This window comes from Stegodyphus dumicola, chromosome 1 (genome assembly GCF_044657685.1).
Source record: "Stegodyphus dumicola isolate Sdum_Otavi_A_Nest chromosome 1, ASM4465768v1".
Classification (NCBI taxonomy): Eukaryota; Metazoa; Arthropoda; class Arachnida; order Araneae; family Eresidae; genus Stegodyphus; species Stegodyphus dumicola.
The window spans coordinates 225,853,093-225,870,202 of NC_140768.1; the positions used below are offsets into that span (position 1 = coordinate 225,853,093).

Consider the following 17,110-nt stretch of genomic DNA (forward strand, 5'->3'; position numbering starts at 1 on the left):
TTATCAGTTATATTTTTTGAATTAATAATTAGTTTGAAGTAAAAGGCGTGTATAAGAAGAAAGGGCAGAATGTATAAGAAGCAAACATAAAATCTTACAAAGGAAAAATTAATTTTTATGCTTTTCAAATTTCTCTTTTATAGTAGTTGTGCATTAGAGTTTGATTTTTTTTTCCTCTGCAATTTATATACTTCCTGATCAGTCATGTAACTTTATTATTTTAAACTTTTGGTATTTATGCATTATCACAACAACCTTGGTGCATTTTGGCAAATTTTACCAAAGAGCAATTTCTTTTATTGTAAAAAATTGTGTATTATTTCAACTATATATATTTATTTCGAAAAACAATCAGTAAGCCTAATTACAAAATGTTTTTGTTAAGGTGGAAATTTTGCAGTGATCGCCTTCGGGAAGGATTTCAACCAAACCATTGTTCCTTTAGATCACTTTTGCTTCTTCTATTATGGGAAAATCACAAAGCACAAATTTTTAAAATGAGTTTAAATTGAAAGTTATCATGTTTTTCCTATGAAAGCCGTTGGAACTTGGAATACCAAAAGAACCCATACGAGAATAGCAACGTTGGAAACTGAGTATTTGTCATGCATATGGTTGCCTGAATAATTGTTATGCATGTAATTACCAGAGTTTAGTGTTCTAAAACTTTAGCAATTTCTACTAAAGTGATTGTAATATTAGATTAAGTATCGAAATTCGAAATATTTTTCTTTTAAAGTTTCATAAATTGTTAACACATCGTATGTCATCATGTAAAAAAAACAGTTTTTGTGTTTGGCTGCTATTATTTTTTGGTTAACATATCATAAATGTTCGCCAATTTAATGAAATATATTTGTAAAACATAATGTTATATTTATATAGTGGCTAGTAATTCTGACTGCCATACTGATGGGCTCAGATTTGAATGAAAATATTGATGTTAGAGTGTCTGTGCAGCAAGGGGCACTTAAAATACACAGCGAGCCAAAAGTCTTCTCAAGAGATTAGTGGTGAGGGAAGAGGAGTGGGAGACCCTCCAACTGCCTGCTAGGGTGCTCGCCCTCAAAATTAAGATGGAACTGCAGAGCTAATTTAGCAAAACAATACCTGTATGACCAATGATGAAATTATGTACCACTGGGACACCTAAAACCATTACTTCATTCAATTATGCATAGCATTTATTTCCTTTAGAATACATGCAAATAAATGAATATGAATGCATGCCACAGTATCTAGACTAATTCAAGTGGCCTGTTAAGCCTCGTTTTCACTACTGCGTACGAACACGTTGCGTCAATTGAAGACACGCCTACGGCATCCGTACAAGCATTTCTATTGCTGCGTATCCATATAATACTTTCATTTTCCGCCGCTAGGTGTCACTGTAATATTTTGGCGCCAAACAAGCAGTTCGCGAGTTACGACGCTGAACATCTGATTTTTTCCCACTTAAGCGAGTATTTTTTGTTTTGGACTTGATATGGATCCTGACATAAAATGCAGAAAAGTTTTGTTTACTAAATTCCATGTTACTGGAAATTTTTATTTCTGCTTATGAACTGCGAAAATAAAGTACACTAGCAATTTTTATATAAGTAAGGTTATAATGCATATTATAAACATCACTAATTCCATAGAAGCTGAAGTAAATTTAAAATTTTTTTTGCGTTTCTAGAAGCCTTAAATATTGATGAAATAATATATATATTATTAAAACTAAAATGTACTGTTAGTGAAAAAATAAAAAAGTTAAATTAAAAAATAGTTGTTGTAGTATAGTAAAAAATAATTAATTAAAAAATAGTTGGTACTTTAAAAATACAAAGCAACTGTAAAGAAAGGTTCACAATATTTACACAAAATTTGCTATGCTTGTATACCGCTGACTTCAGGGTCATAGCTGGATAATTTATTAGAAATCTCGTTTGTTTTAAAATGCACTATAGGCAGTTATATTTCATGCATAATCCATAAAATATTATTTTTAACTTAAACATTTTTAATTCATATCTCTTTTTATAGAAGTTATAAAAATAAGATTTTTCTCTTTATATATATACACACATTAGGTAAAGAAAATGGAAATATTTAATTAATTAATTCATGTACTTCTGCCGGAGAGGACTGAATTTAAAAGCAATTATGATACTTGCACTTGATTTACATATGCTCTCAGAATTTAAATGATATTGTAGATTAGTTCGCAGTAATAATTAATCATTTATTTGTTTGCATTAAATTTCATTTAAATTTAATTAACTTTAAATTTGCTTTTTACGAATAGAGAATGTTTGTTAAATTCAAATATATATGTACAGGGTATGTTTTAAATTAGTAGTATATAATTTTCAAACTTTTTTGCGGGAGGAAGTTTAAATAAATAAGAGCATAAATAAAACAATATATTTAACGCTTATAATAATAGAAATAAATTATAAAACACGAATATAGATCAAATTGGAACAAAAAGCTGAATAGAAAGTTGCAGACGGGGTGCAAAAAGCATATGGGATTCGAACTCACGACCCCCAAAAGTAAACATGATTACCGTCAGCTTTACCACTAAGCTAGCATCACACGAGAGACGTATGCATATTTTGGCTTATATACATCATCAAGTAAATCAATTCTTAAAACTAAATTTTTTGGTCCTATTTCAGTGTGCTGTCGTTTGAAAAATTCACCAGAGTTTGTTCTTCAGCTTTTAGTACATTTTTTACAAAAAAACATTATCTTTTAAAGTGGCGTTCCGAATGAAGTTAAACGGGCTGCTAAAAATATATTTCATGTGCTTACAAATATATATTAGCCAAAAAGATATATTTATAAAGGGAAATACAAATTTAACATTCTCTTCAATGAACTGGATTATTTAAAAGGCTATCAAATTTAATTTATAATTAACGTTTTTAGTTTTACCTATTTCAAAAGAAAAAAATAGCAAATCTTTTAATCATATCTAATTTGCTATAGCAGTTTGATATAGTCAGACATTCATTTTCATTAAAGCTAAATGAGTATGCAGAACTAGGAAATGATTATCAGAACAAATTTTGCTATTTCATAGACTTTGAATTATAATTTTTGCCGCTGATTTTCTTGAACTGAATTTCTTGAACAAACAAGTACTGTAGTTGCAGTTATCTTGTTTTTCTTATCTTTTTTTAACTAAATTCAGCTGATTGCTATCTTTTTCAGCATGCAGATTTCTCGCTATAACGTTAATTCAGAAATAAGTATTTTTTAGCAAAACGTTCTTTTCCTAAGCGAACGTTCATCGCTATTCCGCCGCCATTAATTTTGGGCGACTACACCTTATTGCTCCTTTTTTACCACGTGACCCCAACGCATCCGCAGACATACGGATAGAAGTTGCAGATTGATTGCAGATGTCAGTCAAAGTGAATTTGCTCGCTGATTGGAGAAACGCATACGCAGCAGTGGACACGGGCCTTGACGAATAGAAAATTAATAAGTATATGCACCGATGACGGTGGGGAATTCCGTAACAGGCTATTCAAAGGGTACTCAGCCGAAAATGGAATTAGTGTTGAACGCACAAACGCTTACACCCCAGAAGAGAACGGTGTGTGTGAACGTTTTAACCAAACGGCATTAGACGCAGTTAAAGCTATGCTTAAAGATGGCAAAATGGGAAAAGAATGGTGAGCAGAAGCTCTTGGCTGTTTCGTACATACGTGGAACAGAGTATGTCATAAAAGCAACCGAACCCCTTATGAAATGTTCCTAAATAGAAAACCCAGCATTGTTTATTTTAAAATATTTGGTTGTAAAGCCTATGTTGGCGTGCCAAAACAGATTAGAAATAAATTACAAATGAGGTGCAAAGAAGGAATCATGGTAGGATATGCGAAGGAAACTAGGGGTTATAGGATATGGCTGCCAGAAGAACGCAGATTAATAGAAACCTGTAATGTGAAGTTCGATGAAAAACTGAATGCAGCAAATGGCATCCTGGAACAGAAATCAAAAACTAAGTTTAAAAGTTTTGTGCTGTCGTTTGAAAAATTCACCAGAGTTTGTTCTTCAGCTTCTAGTACATTTTTTACAAAAAACATTATGTTTTAAAGTGGCGTTCCGATTGAAGTTAAACGGGCTGCTAAAATATATATTGCATGTGCTTACAAATATATGTTGGGTAAAAACATATATTTATAAAGGGAAATACAAATTTAACATACTCTTTAATACAGTGGAATATTTAAAAGGCTATCAAATTTAATTTATAATTAACGTTTTTAGTTTTTACCTGTTTCAAAAGAAAAAATAATAAATCTTTTAATCATATCTAATTTGCTATAGCAGTTTGATATAGTCAGACATTCATTTTCATTAAAGGTAAATGAGTATGCAGAACTAGGAAATAATTGTCAGGATAAATTTTGCTATTTCATGGACTTGGAAATATAATTTTTGCCGCTGATTTTCTTGAGCGCCTGATTTTATCTGCGAACAAGTACTGTAGTTGCAGTTATCTTATTTTTCTTATCTTTTTTTGACTAAATTCAGCTGATTGCTGTCTTTTTCAGCACACAGATTTCTCGCTATAATGTTAATTCAGAAATAAGTATTTTTTAGCAAAACATTCTTTCCCTAAGCAAACGTTTATTGCTACTTCTGCCGCCATTAATTTTTGGTGGCTGCACCTGATTGCTCCTTTTTTACCACGTAACCCCAACGTATCTGCAGACATACGGATAGAAGTTGAACATTGTTGAACTCCATCTGTATGCCATCCGTCACTGCACATCGACTGGATTGAAGATGTCAATCAAAGTCAATTCGCTCGCTGATTGGATAAATGCATAGACACCGCAACGCATACGCAGCAGTGGAAACGGGTCTTAAGGGTAATATATGTTATGTGTATTCGGATACAAATGGTAATTAATGTGTTAAATTGCATTTTAGTTTCTTCTATGCTGTCATTATCATCATCATCAGAATTTTCTTCCATTGGCTATGTCAATAGCTTCATAATTTTTTTTTATAATAATTTCTATATTCATCAAAATTTGTCATCTAATCTTCAAATTCTTTTTAAATCTTTTGTTCATTTTTTCTTTTAGTTCTTCTGCTTCAACCTTTATTGGATTCTAAATCTAGAAATTTCACTCTTTTTTAATGAAAGTTTAATATGACCATATATTCTACCATATATTTATTAAAATAGGTTTGAAAAACAGAAGTAAAATGAGTATTTTAGTTCCCACGTTTAAAGTGAATGCCCGTTTAAAGGATAAATATTAATTAAGCTTTTTAATCAAGTGAAAGAAATAATGATAAACCATTATGTCAAATTTAAAACAGTTTTTTGATAATCCTTTTAATTTGATCTTCTAATGGCACCATCTTTAGATAATCATTAGGAAGAATTTCAGATGATTTTGATCCTCTGTGAGGGTAGTTAGGAAAAAATTCTGGTACTGTTCTTTTCTCGGGACCGGATTCGGAAATATATCGACGTATAAATGTGTGTCTGTATGTATGTGCATATGTACACACACACACATTTATACTTATATATATACATGCATACATAAACACATAAATGCATGTATTTCCGAACCTGGTCCTGATAATAGGAACAGTACTAAAATTGTCAGTAGTAGTCAATCCAGTTCTTAACACCTCAGAAAGGTATATTGCTTTTAGTTAAAGATCAAATCCTGTCCATCACAAATAAAGATCAGAGGTCTGAGAACTTTTTCTTGTCAATAAGCAATGCATAAGGACTTTTGTTCATCTCTTTATAATATCAAAGAAGATAAAAGTACTGTGTTCATCAGTGTAATAATTTAAATCATATGAAAAGTTTATTTATTTTTACATCTAGATCTCAGTAATATTTTGAAACCAGGATTTTTTATAGTATAACCACAATAAATGAAATACATTTTTAATATTTTATTTTATTCTTGTTTTTAAATATAATACATAATGTCAACTTTTTTGAATTTTTTAAAACTTTTTTGAATTTACAAACCGGAGTGCAAAAAAAAAATTTTTTTTTCCACATTTAGGAGTTTTTTATAAGATGCTAAGCAACTCTAGCAAAGATGCTAGCAGCAACTCTCATTAATTATTTTTGTGAAGCTTCAGATTATTATTTAACTTAGATGTAATTCTAATTTTATATTTCTATTTTAAGTTGCAGCCAAAAGTATTGGCTAACTGTCTAAGCACTAGGAGTACTGTCTGTTAATTACTTCTTGAGTTGAATGAAACCCTTTACATATCTTCTCATTAATCTCATTTCTTTTTACCCTTTACATACCTTCTCATTAATGCAATTTAAACTTGGTGAATAGTCATTTCACAGTTCGCCCACCAGCGGCCGAGCGGTAACGTCGCAGAACACTGGTAGTTCGGTCCAAGATTCGAATCCCGCGAACGGGCTGGCTGCATGGGTGTTTTCGTGGTTTTCTCCATGTGTAACGTGTATACGAGCCAGTTTCCCTTAAAAAGTCCTCCACGAAGGCATCCCTCCCTTGAGGCAGATAGCCCTCGAGTGCTTTGCCATAATCTAATAAACCAAGCCAAACCAAACCATTTCACAGTTCAAGTAAAGATCTGACCATCCAAGTAAAGTTAATTTAGCTAGAATCTCACAGTTGTATTAAAATATGGTACTTTCAGACTATCTCACCAAAACGTCTCCACAGTCTCACCAAAAAACACAGAAAAGTACATACTGGTGAGACAAGGCATGATGTCGCTGAAAAGGATTTATGTAGTGGCTGCCTATATGACTTATGCTGGAGCAGGGCCTGTTAATAAGCATACCTGGCAAGAGTTAGAAAGGTAACTAAGAAAACACACTATTTTCAATATTTTCGGATTTTCTGCATCTCCATTGTATAGAATTGTATGTTTTTTTGGGGGGGTATTTTTAAGTATATGCAAGGTAATAGCCAACCCATGCATTTACATACCATACATGTATTTTAGAACATGAGGATTTATAATGCTTTTTACACTGGTTTCTAAAAATTAAAGAAAAATCACAAAAATACCAATAATTCATTCAAAAATAAACCAATCCATATAAAATTTGAATGTGTTGTCAAATAAGAGTTGCTGAGTAAAACTGTAGTTTGCAAACTAGTGCCATTGCCATAAAATTACATCTATGAGCATAAAATTGCATGTTTGAGAGCAAGTGTACAAATTTCATTGTGATACTGAGATAAGAAATCTGATATAGCCAATTCGTAACAATTTCCTTCAGGCAAATGATAGACTTTGGCAACTATTTCTAAACAAAAATTTGGCCAAGGTTTCGGAGATTCAGCCAAAGACGGCCAACTGCTATTATAAGCACCGATGACCGATATTTGTTGTTATGGACAAGGAGTAGAACTGCAACTATGACTCAACTCAGAACCTTCTTTACTGCAGCCACTGGAAAGTTAGTGTCAACATCAACCATGCGTAGAAAGCTTCACGAAGGTGGATTCTATGCAAAGCGACCAACCATTTGTGTGCTGCTCAAATCATGTCTTAAAAGGGAATGTTTGAGGTGGGTACATCAACGTGCACTGGACGGCTCATCGCTGGAGGACTATTCTCTTAACGGAAGAGCGATAGTAGGCATTAGTTGATTTGGAGAGAACCTGAAATCCGTTATCATTCATTAAACATCCTTGAAAGAGATGCATATGGAGGAGGCAGTGTCTGTGTTTGGGGTGGCATCTTTTTGGGTGGACACACAGACCTCCATGTTTCTCCATGTGGAATGAATGTTCAGACCTATAGAAACGACATCATTGATGCTTATGTGTGCTTTTATGCTGGGACAATGGGTGATGATTTCCTTCTACAAGATGGTAGCGCTAAACTGCACAGGGCTCACATTGTGGATGATTATCTTCAGCAGCAAATGTTTCAGCACGTGGAGTGACTACCTCACTCACCAAGAGCTGAATTCTATCTAGCATGTTAAGGATGCTTTTGGAAGACATATAGTTAACTCTCAGTTCTCCTCTTCAGACCCTTGCCATTGCTTTGCAAGAGCAATGGCTCTCACTTCCTATGGAACTAACAGACCGCATAATTAACAGCATCACAAATTTCTGTAGGTGCTGTATTGCTTCTAGGGGAGATTGTACTCCATATTGAAAGCAATTTTCCTTTACTGAACTGACACATCTGATTTGTTCATTTTATACATGTGCTAATTTCCATAACATAGTATTGTCTGGTAATTTCTTTTCATGTAATTTTGTACTTAACTATGCATTGTATACTGTGGGTAAGTTTCATTAAATTCTACATATAATTTTTGAGTAATCATCATTCTTGTGATTTTTCCTTAATTAATGATAACCAATGTATTTAATTACATGCACCAGCTGTAAAAATGTAAATATTGGTCATGTGGATTCTACCTGCCGCCTCGTAATTTTTTCTATTTTTTTTAATTATATCTTTTTATTATTATTCATGAACACAACAATATATGTGAATAATAAAGATAGCCAAATGCTTTTTGGCATTTAGGAATGTATTGGCAACATTTTGTGGGGTTGCGGATAATTCAGAAAGTGCCTTATTTATCCCAAGAAGCAGTTGAAATTTCTGGTGTTGGGATTTATAAAAAAACTTGCTGAAGAAGGCTAAGATAGGTTATTTAAACAAAGCGGTGTCCAATTTAATAATAAACTTAATTTATAATGTTTTTCAGTTAATGGTGCACTCCTTATCACCAAACATAGCCATGAGATCTAGTTAGATGGCAGCAACCCCAACAGTGTATAAATCTTCATGAAAGGAATAGCTATTTTACATATAATGAGTATCTAGTTTATTGAGCAGAATGCCAAATTTGTGAATTCTCCGGTGTTTTTTAAGCGAAAACAGATCACTGTTTACATGGTGAGAACAAAACGTTCCTCCCGTATACAAAGCAGTCTGTTTTCATTTTTAAAAAAATTAATGGTTTGCATAAATTTGGCATTTAGTACAAATTCAGTGAAAAATCTGCACTTCAATGCAAAAGCAGCTGAAAAATCTTAAGATGATAATTTGTTCAATTGATGTACATTCTTCCTATTTGTAGCTTATGATGCTGTTGCCTGTGTAATTTAAACAGACTACAACATTTGGCAATTTGACACACATTTGGCAACTGGTGTCCTGTTAATAAGAAATCACCATTTTTTTCCTTGTTATATTCATTTATTACATATTGTGACTCATCACCTTTTTTATCTTAATTACAGCTCAATGTAATTATTCTATTTTTTATAACTTGTCTTTTGAATTAATTCATAATTAGTTATGCTGTTTTAAAATGTATAATATTGTGCATTGTGTAAAAAAATTAATGATAATTCCTTATTTCAATTCCCATTTTAAATCATTTGTGTTGTATGTTGGAAGGAGCCTATTGCTTGGGAAAGCTACTAAATGTGTTTAAAATAAAAATAAATTAAGAAATCTAAATGTATTTTTTTAAAATTTATATTATATCATTTTTTGTTTGATTGGTTGTAAGGTATAATGTCCATAAAAAATGTACACACTTATTGATGTTTCATTAAGATAACTGCAGATTTTTTCTTCAGGTTTCCTAAAAATCCAGAGTTAAGAGCAGCATGGATAAAGGCCATTCGAAGGATGAATTGGGAGCCTACAAAATATTCACGATTATGTTCTGAACACTTTTCTGAAGATCGAATTGACAAATATTCACAACATCGTGTTTATCTCAGAGAAAATGCAGTGCCTAATGTCTTCAAGAATTTTCCAACTTATCTTCAGCAGGTATATTTTTACATACATTTATTTAATCAACAAATTATAAATTAAATATTTTTGAACATAAGCAGCTCATGGTATTTAAGTATAAAGAAAACCATTTTTCATCAAAGAGGTTTTTCATTAAATGTTAATAATATAACATAGTTAAAAATAGCATTGAATTAATATTGTTGCGGGGGCAGTTTGTAAATATAAGGATTTTGTACAGAGTTACAACAATTTTAATCAATTGTTTAAAACCTTTGGCCAACTGATTTAAAAAAAAAATATCTAAAATATAAATAAAATTTTGTTGTACATTATTAAATAACTAGTAAAAGAAAAGATTAAATGTTTTCAAGAAAAATGTGCTGCCATTAGTTTATTGTGTTGCACTAATTTATATCTCAGTCATCATACCCTGATAATCTACTACTTCATGAAAATGCTTTGCCCACCAGCGGCCGAGCGGTAAAGTCGCTGAACACTGGTAGTTCGGTCCGAGGTTCGAATCCCGCGAACGGGCTGGCTGCATGGGTGTTTTCGTGGTTTTCCCCATGTGTAACGTGTATACGAGCCAGTTTCCCTTAGAAAGTCCTCCACGAAGGCATCCCTCCTCTTAGGCAGATAGCCCTCGAGGCTTTGCCATAATTAAATAACCTAACCTAACCATGAAAATGCTTTATAAGCAGTGTAGCCAAAATTAATGGAAAATCCAGAGCTATTTATTGAAATATGTGGTATGAGAATTAAAAAGTAGAATCAAAGGTACTTTTCCGTTTTGCTGGCGCAAATCTTGCCAAGCAGACTTTGTTGGCGACAGCATACAGTATACACATAAAAAATGTTAACAAAAGTTAGTTCTAAGAATTTTTTATTTTGAAGGCATAAACATTTAAATATGGTTTAAAATTTTATAAAAAGACCAGTAAATAAAGACAATAAATTTGTAAAAAGACCTTGATTTAAAATTTACTATGCTTTCATGGTTCAACATTCTGATTTGCTGGTTCCTATCATGTGACCCCAAGTGATCTCATCTCACATAAACTATGCTTCAAAAAACTAATTCTCTCAGTAATTATCTACATTAATTTCAAGTTAAATCTTAATTTGGAATACAAGTTTAAATGAAAGAATTATTTAAATTCGTACGAATAGCTTACTCGGAAATTATGTAAAACCGCATTGCTTTACTTCACTAGTGCATTCGCATTAGAATTGATGAATTTAACCCTTGATTTTGCCTTTTCTATATTTTCGCCTTCGGGTGAGCGGTGTGATTGCATCCTAATTGGCTTAATTAATGCGAATGGTCTTAGGGCATTAAATTTAACTATCTAGGTAAAACTTCTATGTAATTGTATGCCAGTATTAGAAGAAACAATCAATCTGATAAGAAAAGACTGTGACTGGTTTTGAAAATGAAGCGTAAAAGGTTACGAGCGAAAATATTCTGTTTGGCATCAGTTGTACCATTATTGGCGACTTTATGGTTTGCACTGGCAAAACGGAAAAGTACCGAATCAAATTTCATAATTATTTATATGGGCTTATAGTTTTTTAAAACTTTTTTTCGAGTGGGTTGATTTTTTAATAGCATTAGAACCTAAATTAATTAGGCCTCTCTCTGTTAGTCAAGTTCTCTATCAATCAAGCCAGCAATCAGTCATCGTAAAGTAATCTGGAAAAATGTAGTAACATTAGAATGGGACTGACAAAATCGGTAACATTTGCAAATTCTTTTACGAGTGTTAATCTTTTGGCCTTTTTTTTTAAATCAGTGATGGGTCATTTAATTGTATTCCATGCATTGTGGTAAAAGATGTGGTTTATGTAAAATAATTTTGGTTTAAAAACAAAGTATGACTCTGTTGTAGATTAGATTAGGTGTATGTTAATTGTTTAGTACTTAATAGCTGTGGCATATTAAATTGCTGATACTCTTCTGTTAATGGGATTGGATTCAGAAATGTACGTGTGTGTGCACATATGTATACACATACATACAGGTGCATTTACATATTTACAGAGGGTAATCACACATTTTTGTAACAAGTTTGCAAAGATTTATATATAAACAAACCTTAGAATTTTATTTTCTAACATGTTGAATCTAATAGCCCTTTTGTTGAACAATCATATTACATCTTGATTTCCAAGATAAAAGTCCTTATCTTAAAACATCAGGGTTGATTTTATTCTACTCCTCCTTCATATTCTTTCAGAGCCCATCTAGTGTTTTGGGATGCTGCTTTTAAAGATCTTGTTTAAAAGTCCAAATGCACAGTAATCCATAGGAGAAGCATTAGGGAATTTGCCTGGGATGCATTTAAAGGGAATAGCTTCAATTCCGGTTTCATTTCTCATTTTTTCAAAAATAAATAAATAAACCAATAGATTTAGAGGTAATGTAGTGTGGTGATAAAAGCTGCTTATAATGTAGGTTTATCTTTCTGTAACTTGGGGGAGGTGTGGGGGAAGAGCACTAATTTTTCTGTGTTGAAGTTTCTTTTTGATATATTGATTTATGGTACACACTGGTTGTTCTAGAAATATAATGTTTAGAGACATTTCATAATAGAATGTGTCTCTAGATTCTTGAATTAATAAACTGATCGCCTGATTCTTAGTTTAATTATGCATTACATGCAGGTATTTTCAATAGCTTTAATTATTTTGTTTTAGGGTTCCACTCTTTTATCTAACTGCTAAATGTGTAGGAACTTTGTGAACAGCTAAGCGAATAATCGCTTTAGTTTATGAACAGAGACGTAAACTCAAGAAGGGTTAATTATCCTTTATTTCTCATAAGAATAAGAATTTATTTCTCATAAGAATTTAACAGCCGGCTCCTTTCAAAGAACATACAGCAAAGCCTCCACGTGGGCTTCAACTCAAAGTAATCAGAAATAAAACTTAACTAATGCTTAACTAAAAGATACAGTCAAAGCTATCATGATTTTAAGTAGTTGGCCCCTAAATAGCAAATAAGCTGGCAAAGCTGTCAGGGGCCTGAAATACGGCCGAGCATAGTAATAGCTTAAAGAGAGGCTTAGCCAAACAGCGAAACGCGCAATACTTAGAAACTCTGAGGCTCTAACGAGGCCAGTGGAACTTCGACTTAAATACCATTCTTATTCATCTGTATTAAACGCAATTCTAAAAACACATTTTCGGTAGGAAATTGTAAGCTGAAATTAGGAAGGACAGGAAATTAGCTTAAACTAAAGATAGCTGTTAAAAACTTAGGATAAACCTTGCAATGTAATTTTAGTATGCAAATATTACTATCCATATGTTAAGCATAATGATTTCAAACTTTTGTATATATCCTTAATACTGGTAATAAATATAGATACTTATGTATTACCAACACCTAGGAATATGCCACCAAAACTGCTCTAAGTAGAACATTGCAGCAATTTCATAAGCTGCTGCTGAGTGGTATCTTTGGTGATGTTTTGCTGCATGCTGGCTAGCACCATAAATGTATTTTGAAAGACATTTCTTGATAAGTAGTGTATATTTTCATGTGTATGTATGAACTTTTTCTTTTAATTCATGTGGAAATAAGGTATCATTGAGACCAAGCTTATTTCACAGGCATTTAAACATTTAATTTATTTTTTTTATTATATATGTAAGCAATATTTTAAGTGCGTAATGGTGATGGCTGAGTGGAAAGGCCAGGAAGAAGACGTTGACAAAACTAAGTTTGGCAAATCACCATCTTTATTTTTAGGTACATCAAAATCATTTTCTTTATAGGCAATGTACTTTTTGATCATAAGCAATTACAATAATTTTTATGTACACAGGTAGCAAGACATCATCTTTGGTAGGAAAGGCATAACAGCACATAGATCTTTGCAGGAGTGTCTTGTCAGGAGGAAAGCTTAAATGAAAGTGTCACAGCAATTCAGAGAAAGAAGGGAGGAAGTCAAAAAGTTTCAGCTCGAGTTAAAAAAAATTTGGTTTACAATTTGGGGATTGCTCAAGAGTATCTGCATTAAGCGTTATGTAGGATCACATGATTAATTTGATTTATGCAATTTAGACATATAGTACTAATTTTAAGATAAAGAGGGAAAGTCCCCGAATTAAAAGGAAAAGAAAAGAGGTTATATCCAATTAAAATTAGAAGTTTACTTTCATATTTTCTATCTATACATATAATTTGGTATTACCTGGATGAAATCTTTGAAAGCAAATAATTTCTTTTTGCATTCCATCCTGGAAAAGTAAACTGGTGTGACTTTTCAGTGTTTCCTTTGAAGCAAAGAACTATTATTTTAAGTGTTAATTGTTTTTGTTTTCATGTCATAAATCATGTCAATAAATCATGTTCCTATATGTTTATTATTATTATTATTAATCTAGCAAGTACTTAAGTACTTAAATTGAAGTTAAAACAGAGAACTATTAAGTGTTGATTGTTTCTGTTTTCATGTCATTTTATTATTATTATTATTTTTAATGTAGCAAGTATTTAAATTACATCCATTTTTGATTTTGTGGTTCAAACAGGCATATATCTTCTTGATTCTTAGTTGTGGTTTAAGATTATGAGTGAATGATAATTCATAATAGGAAAAAAAAAGCAATATTTGTCAAAGTTTTCAATGAGAAACAGAAAATGTTCTGCCATTTAAAAAGAGTTAAAAACTTAAGCAATAAAGACTTTTTGCGCAAAGACTTATTTAAGACTTATTTGCTTTGCAAAATAAATGTCTATCAACATTTATTCTTTAGAAAATAACCTTGTGAATTTGAAAAATTTTTGAAGTACTGACCCAAGAAAATTATGCTTCATTAAAGATGCATTTGACTAGACATGTTCATTAATTTATAAAATTTTAGTGGAAATGTAAAATATAGAATTATTGTAAAAGAGCACTGTAAATAAAATGAGAAGCATAAAGGAGACATATGTGAAATAAAAGTAAACAAAGAGGATTCTGATTATTATTATAAAGTCAACAGTTACTCCAAATGTCAACCCAAAAGGAATCCTTTGTAACATTTAGGGATCTTTTGATAAATTTACCCATTTGTGTTACTTAATTGTGTTTGTGTATAGTTTTGAAAAGACTATTTTATTAAAACTTAAAGATGATAAAAATCTACTTAGACTTTGAGATGTTCAGTAAAAAGATTTCTTGATGACGATGAAGGCAATTTTGGTGCCAGAAACATACATGTAATTTGTATTCATGAGGAATCATGCAAACAGTACCTTGCACACCAAAGCAAAGTGATGTTAGTGAATGCAAGAAGTGTATAATAATCAAAATGGTCAGAACATAACATGTGCTTGATTTCTGGAGCTCCTTTTTTGCAGCAGTACAGACTGAGCCAGTTGTTTATACCATATATATATTAAGCAGAGGTGACTAGTCCAGGGTTGTCTCCAGAGTATTCAGTGCTCTGCATGAATTTATTATGGTGGCCTCTCATCCTTGTATGTATTGTATATTTGTTCGTATGCTTAACCCTCAAGAGGACCAAAATACATAAGTATTTTTTAATGTTATATATATTTAAAATGCAATACAAGATAAATCTCATGGTGTTAAAAATGGTAGATGCCATACTGTTGTTTCATCTTTATATTTTATAAGGTATTTTCTCCTTCCTTTCTGCATGCCTTGGTAGTGTATCGGTAGAATACTCGGTGCATATTTGAGAGGTCCATGTTCGAGTCTTGGTGAGGGCATTCCTCATTTTTCACTTCTGCAGCATCAAAATAACCTACCGTAATTTCCGGAAGAAACGCCGCGGTGTTTGCGTGTTTAAAACTTAAATTTTCAGTGGGTGCGGCGTTTCTACCCATGCGGCGTTTAGGTGTACTAAAAATAAAATATTTCCTATGATGGTCATTGTACATAGTTTGGATGGCCTTGTGCATAGACTGGTGCTGTTCCCACACAAAAGACCACTCAGTTGCTTTTTGCGAACGTTATTTTGTTTACATTCTTTCCCTTGAACAGACTTACATGCCTTATTCATTCTAAACGAGATCTCAGAACAATAACATTCTTCCCCTTTCAAATCAACATTCTCATCAGTTTGAATAGTCTCTCTCCTCTGCCATTCGATGAATCTTCCAGGACCCATCCTCTCCCCACCCCTGCCTTTTCTGCAATTTTTTTCAAAAGCGGACACGACTCCACCTGCCTCGCAATAACGAACTCTGACGTATTTCCCCTTCAGCATGAATGGATTTTTCTTGGCATTCTGTCAAATACAGTTTGGGTACAAATACTTGTTGGATAGTTTTTAAGTAAGAACGGAGTGGAAAATTTTTGAAAATGTCTCTAAACGGCACAGAAGCTATACATTTCTTACCTTTAATTTATTTTTGAGTTATGGTTTTATTTCATGCATTTTTCTTAACTGGTATGTCATATATCAGGACTTAGGTTGAGTTTTTGCATCTATACGGCCCACGACGTTGTCACGCGCAATTTAATCTATTGCGGCGTTTCTGTGTAATTTTAATTTTTTTCCCGCCATTTTTCTCAAGTGCGGCGTTTACGCTGATGCGGCCTTTCTTCCGGAAATTACGGTAATAACTCTACAGTGGTGCCCGAGCTAAAAAAAAGTCGTGGATGATGATTCTTCACCACCAGGATTTGGCGACTGGGTCCCCTAATCCCTAGTCGCCCTTTAAAAGAGGGAGTATATAAAGTATTTTCTCCCTCCGTTCTCTATGCCTTTGTGGTGTAACTGCAGCACAATCAACACATATTTGAGAGGTCCAGGTTCGAGTCCCGACGAGTGCATTGCTATTTTTCATTTCTTCAGTATCAAAATAACCTAATGACTCTACAATTTAAATATGAGCTTTTGTTGGTATAGTTTTACCAACATAAAATGCAAGTAAGTAGATAGGTTCCTAGAAAATGCGATGTTGTGTGAAACTATGTTGCATGAGATTCAGACCAGTATAAAAAGGAGGTTTACATTCCAAAAACTTGTTTAAAACAAATATTTTCTTTTTTTAATTCTACATAAACAACTTAATTTTTCTTAAAAATATAAATGTATGTACAACAAGAAAAAAATATTTTATTTGAATACAAATTTTATTTAACAAATTTCTTTGTCATCACTGCCTAGTACAATCAACTGAGAATGTTTTTTCAGTGGAATGACATTGCCTTCGAGAACTTTTTTCTTCATTTAAGTTCTTTCATCTTTTTCCCTCATTAAAAAATCTGTAATCTTAGTTTGCTTGTTGGTTCTTACCAGCTGAGTGTAAATTTCTAACTATGGAGGTAAAAATTTTGCTGCTTCCTTTTGTATTTTCAGCTTTTTTCAGTGATAGTGTCTT

General features: G+C 32.4%; 1 protein-coding gene across 14 annotated transcripts in view; it reads left to right on the top strand.

Annotated features, from left to right (window-relative positions):
• LOC118179658 (uncharacterized) overlaps positions 1-17,110 on the top strand; it is a 149,462-nt gene that overhangs the window by 18,825 nt on the left and 113,527 nt on the right. For 11 of the 14 annotated variants that reach the window (XM_085826142.1, XM_085826141.1, XM_085826143.1 and 8 more), the window contains 2 exons: positions 6,667-6,831; positions 9,597-9,795. In XM_085826142.1, the coding sequence (XP_085682268.1) occupies positions 6,667-6,831; positions 9,597-9,795 (364 nt within the window). The remainder of the gene's footprint in view (positions 1-6,666; positions 6,832-9,596; positions 9,796-17,110) is intronic. The other 3 variants (XM_085826147.1, XM_085826140.1, XM_085826148.1) reach the window with 1 other exon arrangement.